Source organism: Mus musculus, chromosome 2, assembly GCF_000001635.26.
Source record: "Mus musculus strain C57BL/6J chromosome 2, GRCm38.p6 C57BL/6J".
In the NCBI taxonomy this organism is placed as follows: domain Eukaryota; kingdom Metazoa; phylum Chordata; class Mammalia; order Rodentia; family Muridae; genus Mus; species Mus musculus.
Window position 1 is genome coordinate 75,919,491 of NC_000068.7, and position 12,337 is coordinate 75,931,827.

Below are 12,337 nucleotides of genomic sequence, written 5' to 3' on the forward strand. Positions count from 1 at the left end.
TAGTATCTGTTAAAAGTCTAATATCTGTTAGGTAAATTTTATTTCTGTTGTTATTTTGTAGCTGCACTGTACAATTTAGAAGCCATGATGCTGCATATAGCTATTTAAATTTCTGTAATTAAAAATAAAAAATTGCTCTTATACTAAGCACATTAAATGCTCTGTATCCACATATAACTAGTGGCCACTGTGATGAGCAGTTTAGATTTACACTATTTTCTTGCAGGGCTGTGCCAAATGCAGCTGCTGACCCAGTAAGTTATAGCATTGAAAGTTTATGGCAGTTGTTTGGGCTTCTAGGTAGTGAACCCTTGGAAGCATAGAGAGCCATGGACTTCTCAGTCTTGACATTAGCTACATTTTTGGCCAGATAAGTTTTTGTTGATGGAGTGCTGCTCAGTGTTTTGGAATGTTTAGCAGTAGATACCTATCTTAGTTAAGGTTGCTATGATAAGGTACCATGACCAAAAAGCAAGTTGGAGAGCAAAGTGTTTATTTTATATTTGGCTTGCTCTTCCATGTGGTAGTCCATCACTGAAAAGAAGTCAGGAAATGAACTCAAATAGGGCTGGGACCTGGATACAGGAGCTGATACAAGGCCATGGAGGGAGCTGTTACTCGCTTGCTTCCCATGGCTTGCTTAGCCTGCTTTCTTAGAGAACCCAGGACCTCAACCTAGGGATGATATCACCCTGGGCCCTCCTCCATCAGTCATTAATTAATAAAATGCTCTACATATAGATCTTATCCAGGCATTTTCTTAATTGTGGTTCCTTGCTTTTGTCAAGTTGACATAAAACTATCCAGCACAATGCCAATAACAATTGCCCCATTAGGACAGCCAGAAATTTCCATAAACATTGCTAAGTGCTAGTCACTGCAGTTGAGAATTATTAATAAACATTGCTAAGTGCTAGTCACTGCAGTTGAGAATTATTAATAAACAGTGCTAAGTGCTAGTCACTGCAGTTGAGAATTATTAATAAACATTGCTAAGTGCTAGTCACTGCAGTTGAGAATTATTAATAAGAGAATTATTAATAAGGTTCAGAGAGTTCTTGAGATTTTGAAGCAATGAAAACGTGCAGTTCTGCGCCGTGCCGTCTGTACCTACTACAGAATAGCTCTAGGTATCCTCAAGAAATAATGCCAAAATACAGGAAACACAGGGTGAATACAATTGAGAAACTAAGAAAACTACATTGCTTTATTAGATTTTTGAATCCCTATGCTATATTTTAAATGTCTTAACAATAACTGTGGTTCCATTCATTTTTACTTCATCTAAATGTAGTGATTATCTTTCTGTGTGGTTGATACTGTATTATCTAACATGATTACAAAGAACAATAAGACATTGTCCTTAGTCTTCAAGAAAGAACATTCTCTATTCTTTTCTTATTTTATCAGTCTTATTCTATTTAACCTGTTCATTTGCTTTGGTCTCTGTTGTGTGTATAAACACTCAATTCTACTCTAGTTTAAATTTTAAGTGTAACAAACTAATTGATGGTGGTACTGAAGACAGATTGAATCCAATTCTTACTTTAATTACTGAAACTTCTTTTCAGTTTGTAGTCTCAAAAGAACTATTCAAATATTCAGAGCTATTAGATATACTGTGTAGTCAAATCCTTAGCATAAGAAAACAACAACAAAAACTGACATTGCCAGCAGGTATTGTGATGGTAGACATTATATTGTTATAACTCCAGTACTCAGGCATCTAAGGCAGGATGATGACAGGACCGAGACTTGGTCTCAGAAGACCAAGAAAACCCACTAAACAACACAGAAAGAAAACAGGCATTTTAAATGTCGGCAATGAGAGAAAACCCATATAACACTGTTGTGTTCATGGGCTTGAACATTCAGTTTCTTTTACGAGGTCATGAAGAGTCATAGTCCCATCTTAGATTCTCTTACAGGCTGGATGCTATCACTTTTCGGGTATCGATCAGTTGCCTGGCATTTATGAAGTATGCAGTTTTGCCAGAAGCAACCAATTACAGTGTGCTTTACTGCACAAGTAGATATAAGTCAGAGCACTTTCTAAGTTGAATCTCCCTTTAAGAGACATTATCAGTCTACTGAGTAACTCAGTCTAATTGTCCATTTTTTTTTTTTGTTTTTTTTTTCTCATTAGTACCTAACAGATCCTAGAATGCCCAAGCTTCATCTGACGAGATATTGGGTATCCGTCTAACAGTTTTATACAGCTAGTAGTAGTTTCATCGTACTAAGTAATGGAAAAATAGGAAGCTATGGGGACTAGAGAGAGATGGCTCAGTGGTTGAGAATGCTTTCTGCATAGTCATGAGGATCAGAGTTCAGATACCAGCACTCATATAACACATTGGGTATCTGGTCCACTTCTGTAAGCCCAGCTCTGAGTAGGGCAGAGGCAGGGGGATCTCTAGGACTTGCTGGCTGCTATTGTAGCTGAGAAAATATGATCACTAGACTCAGTGAGAGGGCCTTGGAGGAATAGAGGAAGATACCCAGCATCCTCTTTTGGCCTCCACATACACACATATACCATACACTGGAGGGAGGGAGGGAGGGAGGGAGGGAGGGAGGGAGGGAGGGAAAGTTTAAAAAGTCATTCCTTAGTGTCCTCCTATAAAACCAAGTCTCCATGATTTTCTTTCTAAGATATGATTTACACATTAAGGGTGAATTGGTACTTGGTGTGTTGAGTGTAGTGTTTTGCTTGTTGTTGCTCGTTTTGTGATGATGGGGATTAAGATCAGCCCTGTGCATGCTGGACATGTCCTGTATACCCTGAGTTTTCAAGGTGTAGCTGTTGAAAGAGTAGCTGTTACTTTTGGCTTTTGCTAATTCTGCTTTTGTTCTTCAGTTTTAGCCAGTTCTTTTCTACTCTTTCTGGTCCACTTCATTCTCTGTGTCCTCCTCCCTTCTACCAAGTACCTAGACCCTTGTAGCATGCTAGGCAAGCACTTTCCCACTGCGCTGTATGCTGGTCCTCTCATTTTGTTCTTCTGAAAAAAATCTATAAATGTCTTTCTGCCCTTACAATCAAATTGAGTAGCAAGTTAAATATATCTAGATAAAGATACATCTGTGTTCAACTGGCTCAGATTTATTCCTTTTAAGATAGAATTATTTAGTAGTTTCTGCTACGTCTTAAACCACAAAGAGGAGTTCCAGATGTTTGTGGGTCAGGCTAGCCATCATGTCCACGTTTTTTAAACATATAATACCATTCCACCGTTAACCTGTGTGTGTGCACGTGCACATGCTATATATATGCACACATATGCCAGTGTGTACATGTGGAGTCCAGAGGTTCACATTGAGTATCATTCTTATTCACTCTGTACCTTAGTTTTTGAGATGGGGACTCTTACTGAACCTAGAATTTGCCTTCTATGCTAGACTATCGAGCCAGCGAGCCCTAGGGCCTGCCTGTCTTTGCCCATGCCCAGAACTGTGGTTACAGACAAGTGAACAAAACACAGTATTCCTTGAATCTGTCCAAAGAGCTGTGTAAAGTAAGTGATTTCAAAGAAACATCCCTGAATCTCCTATTTTCCCTACTCTATAAGACAGACACAGTTGGAAGTCAGACTTTCGTTTAAGCAAGAAAAGATGTCCCTGGCCACTAGATTCTCAAGTAGCCATCAACAGCACATGTAGATAATCGTGTGGAATGGATAAGTTTTCATGCCACATGCCTCTTTGTAGTGCCTACTGCATAGTAGGCTTGTAGAAGTTGTCATATTTGCTGTTTGTAGCATTCAGTCATTCTTCCCGTGTGATAGGGTGTGCTCTATCTATAAGGGAACTGTTTCTTTTCAGAAAATAAGCTGTGCAAATGTTTAAGGTGCTACTATATAAGTGTGTAGCATCTATGTCACATGTGTATGGATGAGTATGGCCTCTGATTGATGAATATCAAGCAAGCTAAGAATTTTCTGAAATACATGTGGTCCAGCTTCGTAATGAAGGTGTGCTTGGAAGCCACTTCCTTCTGGGCTTAGGCCCTGTGCTGCTTTAATGTATTGATGTATCAGGCTGCCATACAGTTTTCCAGAATCTCAGGACTGTTCCTAGTTACTCTCTAATTAGCAAGTCTCATGGGATGCTTTGTTTAACTATGCTTCCTCCTAGCACACTTACTCTACAGTGCTAAGTTAATTTGCTAAGCAAAACCAAAGCTTTCTAGTTCCTTTATTTGGGGAAGTCAAGATTTGCAGCGTCCCGATTTTGCTATTTCTGTCACCAGTATCAGAACATTTCACAAACCAGTACCACCGATGGGTTAAATTCTTTCATCAAACATGTTTCTGAGGGACTGCAGCTATGCCTTCTCCCCTGCTGCTTCCTAGTTCACTAATCAAATGTATGTTAGATTGATTATTGTAAAAGTATAAACCATAGAAAATTTGACAAGATAGATGTGTAAATTATCCTTCTGACAGAACTAATGATGCACTCCAAGCACCTTCTGTTTTCCAGTGCTTGGTGAGTGACTTCATTAAGTATGCAATGGCTGTTGGGTGGCTTCTCAGACAATGGTTCAGTTCCTTGTGGAATTGCATTATTACTGGAGGTGTAAAACCAGGCAGACAAGCTAGCTGTTGGGTGTCCTGCTGAGCTTCTAATGTGCTCCATCTTGTTGGAGCAGTTGTTTGCCGTCTTTTCAGGACAATTACATCCATAACCACAGGACACATTCAGTGAAGCTATATTACAGCTAACCTGCAGACTGGGGCTGGCTTTCTTCATCCCTCGCCCTTGAGCTGCGGCAGCATGGCTAGCACCTTCCCTAAGTCAGACCGATCTATCTATCTATCTATCTATCTATCTATCTATCTATCTATCTATCTATCTCAAAGCAAATCCAGAAACACAGACTCTCAACTTGTGTAGGATGTTCTAATTGAATAGGTCAGTCCATTTGCAGATGAAACAGCTCAGGTTGTAGCCTAGTGCTAAGGTGAGATCTTCAGGTGGAGGCTATGCAAGGAGTTCTTGTGTGTGTGTGTGTGTGTGTGGAGAGGGAGGGATGGAGAGAGGGAGGAAGGGAGGGAGGGAGAGAGATCAGAAACTTCCATTTTGAACTTCCGATCCCCTCCCCTACCCCCACTAAACTTAGCTTCCCCTATTATAGCAGCACAGCGCTTTGATGTTTTGATGCCAGCCACAGATAGCTTGCTCTCTGAAGTATCATGCCATTTGGTTATTTAGATGATGATTTAGTGGTTTCCCAAAAAACCGGACCTGAAATCTTCTTTGAGCTGAGCTGACATGGTATTTAAGGTTCCAAAAGGCAGGTGCTGTGATATATTGCTGCAGCCTGACAAATGGGAGTACACTTCAGAGTGACAGGCCCAAGACTTTAATGAAAGGCTTCGCATTTCTGTTGGCCAATTAAGACTCTGTTGATGACTTTGGATCATTAATGAACATTTGTGTAAAGTGGCCATTTGAATTTGGTTATTTTATAGTAACGCATATGTTCAAGAAGTGCTCACTGAAAATAGCCCTAAAGTAAACTAAGACGCCCGTTTTGTCATGTTAAAGTCAATAAACTATTTTTGCTTTTAGTGCCAAAGCAAGTTGACAGAATTTTTTTATCTGCCCCTCACAAAAGTTTTGGGTAGAAAAGGTTTTATTTTTTCTTTACTGCCTTTAAAAATGATTAACGCTGCTAATTATTGTGATACTTCATTGCCTCAAATGTGTAAGCCCTAAAACAAGAAAAAAAAGTAATACTGACAGTTCACAAAAGGAGATTAAATTTAATACAGAGTAGGCACCTGCTTTTGTGTGTACCAAAAGCAAAAGCCAAAACGTTTGGATCTGACAGAAGAGCGGCAAGAGTGAGCCTGTTACCCAGGGTACACAGATTAATTGTAAAGCACTTGGAAAAAAATTTTATTTGAAAAGATTCATAACTAGGTCTTTCCCCCCAGAATCTTTTGAGTCAAAATTTCTCCGTCCTTTTAATTGTATTTCTTAAAGTATTTTAAAGATCTGTCATTTTTGTTAAGTCTATCCAAACAGATTCATTTTTTCTATGATACTTTTCTTCAGTAAACTTCATGTTCTACAGAATTTGGGCTTGTTGGGTAGTTATGACAAGGGTTAGGCTCTTTTGATAAGCACGATTCTTTTCATCTTGTTATTTGTATAGGCTGTAATCTCAGTCCACACTTCCTTCAGTCTCCATTTCATAGTTTCCAGAGAAAGGAGACACTGTGGGGCAAAGACTTCCCCTGGGAATGCATCGGGCTTAATGAGCGTGATCGTCTGGTGGGCTCAATAAATCAAATAAAGCAAAGCATTGCTCGTTTTGGAAAAAAAGCATTTATCACACAGTGTTTGCTCACTCATGGTCACAAGATTGATTGGTTTCCAGCAGTCAAGGTGTGTACTGAAGCCTTTTTCATTCTCTTTTCCAGTGGGCAAGATACGAAAGCAGTGGCTAAAGGAGAGCATCTCTGATGTCGGCTTTGGAATGCTAAAGTCGGTCAAGGAGTATGTGGACCCAAGTAACATCTTTGGAAACAGAAACCTTTTATAACTCCATTAATATCATTATGAAAAATGTTACCTTTTAAAAGTCATCAGCTATGGTTATACCAGTAATTGAATATATCATGGGACTGTATTTCAGCTACATTTGTTTGTTGGTTTAAAATGAGTTGGTTTTTGTTCTGTGCTTTGTTTCTACATCTATAGATTGACAGATGGCGCTCCTGGGCCTCATTGTAGGTGTACCAGTTTATAGCCAACTAACTGGTTGTCGTTTCAGATTTTAGTCAGGCAGCACAAGGCTGCCCATTATCTGAGGAATATGCTGCCAGCTGTTTTACATGCTCCTCCTCTCGGTGAGCTGAGGCAGAGGGTGTCATCCGTTGCTCGGCTAGCCTCTCTTCTGTCCTGTCCTTTCTTAAACATTTCTCTAAAGCAGATAATCTAGCAAAGATTCTGCTGGTGAGAGATATTTGTGTATGTTGTTAAAGCATACTTTCCTGTGAGTAGGTCATTGGGGAGGACACTCAAGACAGAGCTGGTAGTCTGTTACTAGCATGCCTTCATCTGTATAAGGTGCTCAGCCTAAGCTTTGCTTGAAGTGCATACATGTTACAAACTTAAATTGCCAACATATAAATTACTCTGTCAGCAGACACACTTTTGTCCTCCGTGTCTGTTCCTAGGAGGGTGTGAGCTGTATTTGTATCACTGAGGTGTCAACTATAGCTGTGTCCTGGATCGTTCATAGCGTGCTTTGTAAGAACAGCTGACTTAATTCACGTGAAGGGCAGGTTGTACCATGAAGTGAAGGCCATTGTCCATCCTCCAGCCTCAGGTTTCTTCTGCCCCATGCCTGGTAAGCTGCACACGCAGTGCAGCATGAGCAAAGGAAAGTCTTCTGAGCCTGCTGTCTCCGCTGTAGAGAATTATTTGGCTAAAGAAATAGTCATTAGTTGACTCAAAGTCTCAATAATTTCAATGACAACGATCTTTTTTTTTAATTAGCCACAAATAGCCTGATAAATTTTCATGGAAAAACATTTTCAGTTTAATTCTTAATAATGGTTTAATGCTTTTTTGAATTACTGGTTTAACCTAAATTAAAAGAAAATGTATTACTGCATATGCCATAATCACAAGTTTGAAATATCCTATTTCTTAAATAAAAAGGAGAACGTTAATTACATTTAGCAGACATTTTTACATTCAAAACTGGATATTGAAATACGTGGAACAATTGCTTTAAATCACTGTCTGTTGAGGTTCCTGATTCATGTTTTGAAATGGGTTCTTTTCTTAATGCAATACCTAACTTTTGATAATTTTTTAAAATTAATATTTAATCAGATAATGTAAGTCAAAATGCAGACGATCCTTTAAAAGGACACACTGTCTGTCTATGTAGCAACAGCTCCAGATACGTTGGGGCAGTTTGATACCTTTTATATCTTAAGTAGCCTTAAACAGAACAGCGAAAATTTAAAATTGACAAAATATTTTTAAGACTTCAAAATAGTAAATAATTTTTAACTATTATAATTGGCCTCAAACTAACAAATTTAAATCTGTAGGAAAATCAATATTAAATATTAGGTTAACAACAAAAACTCAATATTTATTTTTTGGAAGCTGCCTTTTTATTGATGATTTATTTTTAATTATAAAATTTACATCAGATCTTTGATTAAAGACTTTGATGGTTTGAAATAGCCGGACACTCAAGGAAATTGCTTCTAGAATTATAAGATTCTTTATAAAATGCATCTTCATGAAGGTGATTCTCTAATTGGTAATTGAAATGTAGCATTTAGTAAGATTCCAACATCTCACTGCAAGTGTCTACATGTTTCCAAGTAGTTATTTTAATAATTTCATTAGTAGGTCCAGTTCCTTGCATGTGATTGTTAAAACGTTTTTCTCAAGGAGTTCAGCTTTTCACAGCCTCAGCGATCTGTACTGTAATTGTAACACCTGAGTTGCTGGGTTGGTTCTTATGAGCTTTATGGCAGTTGGCAGTTTATGTCTTTGCTTCCCTTTTCTGTGTATGGAGGCCTCAGCAACCTCGATTCTATAATGGTTACTACATTTTGTATTTTAAGTAATTTCTACAGGGATCATTTTGGAACACATGAATGTTCATTAGTAGTAGTTCTTACTGCAAATCAGGAAGCCTTCCCAGCCACTTCTGGGAGGTGCTGCGTTGTAGACTGTGTCTGCGGAGGAACATGAGTTCATGAATATGCACAAAGCACTTAAACCTTGTCTCTTCTTTCAGAAGTGTCTGCACATGGCTTCATGAAGCTAAGCCCAGGAAAATACTGTTCTCTGAAGCATCTTAACTCAAAGAGTAGTGTTTTTCCTGTTGGGTATCAGAGGCCTAGAACACTGACTTGTCCTTCCCAAGTTAGTCATATGTGTAATAGTTTGCTTAAATCACATGCAGGTTGGGCTTTCAGTGGGAATGGGAACTTGCTGCTAGTGAGAAATGGAGTCAGATACTAAAGACTCACCAAACAGGCTGTATTGACCTTGGAGAAACTGCTGCATCCATGTGTGGTGGTGCATAAGTGAATTGAGTCTTAATGCTATGGTCCTTGAGCATCTCCGTTAGCTGAATTGTGGAGACCACATGTTTCTTGTGTCCAACATTTTATTACAGAATAAAGGATTAACCTATGGTCTTTTTAGAAATGGTAGGTTGTTACTCAAAATGCTTACGTATAATAGGATTATTGACCTGAGGTTATTTATGAATCTGGAAGCTTTCTGGTATGCATATTTGTGTTGTTGGTGTATTTTGGGAAACAAAAGCTCAATAAAATATAAGCTTCCATTGGTGTGTATATTATATCAGATATAAACACATGTAGGAACCCTCCTTTCCCCCTCCAGAACACTGTAACAGTCCTAGATGACGTATTTGAAAAAGCCTTTCTGCATGTTAATCCCAGAGATATTTTTTGTCATACTCTTTCATACCAACAGCTTCTAAGTGTAACTGATCAGAGAAACTCTGACATGCTAACCTGAAGTGTGTTGCTCCAAATGGGGCCAGCTTTGGTAGCACTGTCAGAACAAAGAGATGCAGAGGGACTGCCTCACACCATGCAGTCACAACACTGAAGGCGGCCTCAGATGCTGTCTGTGGAAGGTGTATCTCCAGTCTGAGGAGCTTGAGTCAACAGTTTTAGTAATTTTGAGGGTTCCCCCCCCCCCCATCACTTAATCCTTAGTGATTTTTGATTTTGACAGAGGCTCAGCTTTTAACAGGAGAAAAGGAGGGAGCACAGCCGGTGCAGGTTAGGACTGAAGAGCTCCGAGTTCTCTGCCTTTGGCATTGTCAGTTCTGGAGGCTTGGCTTGGCTTGGCTCAGGGCTCTATGCTCCATTATGAGCCATCTGCCTACAGATTCATTTAATTCTTACCAGTTTCTCTTTACTAAAAAAAGAAAATCCTGAAAGTATAAAAGGTTTCCTTAAACTGTTGAAGTGTGTGTCTGACATGAAGGATGTAACCAACCTTTCTGTTCCTTAAGCCAAATAGTGTTCATCTTCAGTGTGAAACTTAACTGTACAAACTGCTTGTATAATGTCAAGAGATTATAGAAACATTATTAATAAAATGAACATGAGCCTATGATTTTTTAAATCAAAGGAAGTGTGGAGCTGTTTTTTCTTCTGTATGCATATGTTTTCAACTTTACTTTTTTAACCTGTATTTCCAGATTTGAAAGTAGAAAGTAATTTTTATAAGTCTGCTAATGTAGCATTGTCTAGATAACCCAACTATGACTAAATCCCTTTGGCTTTACAGCTGAACATATCATAAGCTAAGTTGTATCAGTCTCTGGTTATTTTTAAACCAAGACTAAACTCCTAGGTGGTGTTGAGTCTGTGATTCTCAAGCATTCTCTTTCAAACCTGGAGCATCCCAGTGGACATTCTCATTCTTCTAAGTACGGTCAGCGCCTTAGGTGAGGGGGTAAAGATCACAGATGGTACACGCCTGAGCCAAAGAACCCTCACAGAATTACGCCTAGTTCTGTGAGTATGAAAAGACTGCCTCCCCTAAGGAATATTGTTTTATTTTTAAAGATAAAATAATAATACATTATTTGATTAAATGTTTTTTTAGATACTAGGGGTTTGCTTCCTGAGAGCAAGGAAACAGGAGAAAGAAATCTTGAGCATAGATTGCACGGTTACACATGCCATTTGGAAAACAGCCAGTGTTTGTGCTGTTTCTCAGCAACACAGTGTGTGCCCTGTGAAACACCTCCATCCCCTTGACTGTACACAGAGGTTCTAGATTGCCTGTAGCAGGGTAGTTTCAGTAAGTAAATAGGTATTTATTGAGTGACAACTTAAACACTATGCCCTAAAAGCTCACAGTGCCTTGTTGGGATTTGTCTGTTTTTCCATGAAACGGTTTAAAAGGAGAGAAGGCACATCTGTAAAGACAGCGATGGTTTAGCAGTTCAAGGCTCTTCCTCTTCAGGACACGGTAGAATTCCGTGACTGTATGCACAAACTCTGTTCAGAGTCGGTTTAGGTTGTCTGTCTCCAGTCAGTTACATGCTGAAGCTGGACTCAAACAGCTAATGAGTCTGTGGGATAAGTGTCTGCTTCTCATGCCTACTGTTCCGACCCAGGGGCCCTGAGACGAGGGTTGGCAAGTCCCGAGACACCCACTGTATGCTTTTGGCTTTGCTCACACAGCTCCCAAAGGGTAAAGCCTGGTGGCAGGCAGGGTTTCTAGTCCTCATACCATGTGTGCCCGTCTTTTTTGTGTGTGATGGTGCCTTCAGAATAATGAGCATTTGTTCCTGGATAGCAACAAATCCAGTGAGAAGTAGGTGTGTTCTCTACAGCTTTGGTCTTTTGTTTGTTTTTGTGGGTTTGCTTTTTTTTTTTTTTTAACTAGGCCTGTGAAATACTTTGCTCTGATACATCTTGACTTGAATAATACCTTATCCTGAGTCTTCCTCCATGGTAGTACATGTTCTGCTGGTATTGTTGTAATTTTTGGAGAATTACATGTGGATAAAATGTGTATGTAAGCCATTACACTGCTGTAACTAATGCGTAGGGAACAATTCTCCCCTTAACACTTACAGTCTAAAAGTGGCTGTGGAGTGGGAGGTGACATCCCTGAGGTTCTAGCATAGCCTGTCATGCTAACTGAGCCGTGCCATTTGTTTCACAAGGGCTCAATGCATAGTCTGGATACCAGGCTTTTAGTGTCTGTTCAGAAGTTCTTCCTACTGGTTTTCTTAGTCTTGTTCTAAAACAAAAATGCCCATGTGTAATTTTTAAAGATGTGCTGGGAACAAATAAATCCTTTCTAAAACCAATCATTGTTTACAGAACCTTTTATTTCCTTGTGATTTCATTTAAACCTTGCCAAGAGCATCCACTCTCAGAAATGGTTCAGTGATTACCAGCACTCGTTGCTCTTCTAGTGGACCCAGGTTTGATTCCTAGCACCTACATGGGACTCACAACTGTCTCCAACTTCAGTTCCAGGGGGTCTGATGCCTTCTTCTGGCCCCCCATGGGCACGACATACTTGTGGTACACAGGCATCCATGCAGATAGCATACCCATATTTAATAAATGGAGAAGAATATGGTGTAAAGCAATTGAAGAAAACTCAACATCAGCCTTGGGGTGTTATGCATATACAAATGTACTTAGACACATGAACTTGTGTGTATTTGTGTTCTTGCACACACACATACACATACTAAAAAAAAATCCTTAGAGCAATATGGACAAAGCTCTTAAAAAGCCACCTATTAATTAGCTGACATGGCAGCACCCATTAACAA

The 12,337-nt window shown here is 39.3% G+C and overlaps 1 protein-coding gene across 1 annotated transcript in view; it reads left to right on the plus strand.

Annotated features, from left to right (window-relative positions):
- Agps (alkylglycerone phosphate synthase) overlaps positions 1-11,860 on the plus strand; it is a 99,174-nt gene extending 87,314 nt beyond the window's left edge. Inside the window, exon 20 of the mRNA NM_172666.3 lies at positions 6,432-11,860. Within this exon, the coding sequence (NP_766254.2) occupies positions 6,432-6,553 (122 nt within the window). The 3' untranslated portion in view covers positions 6,554-11,860. The remainder of the gene's footprint in view (positions 1-6,431) is intronic.
- Positions 11,861-12,337: the final 477 nt, after the last annotated feature.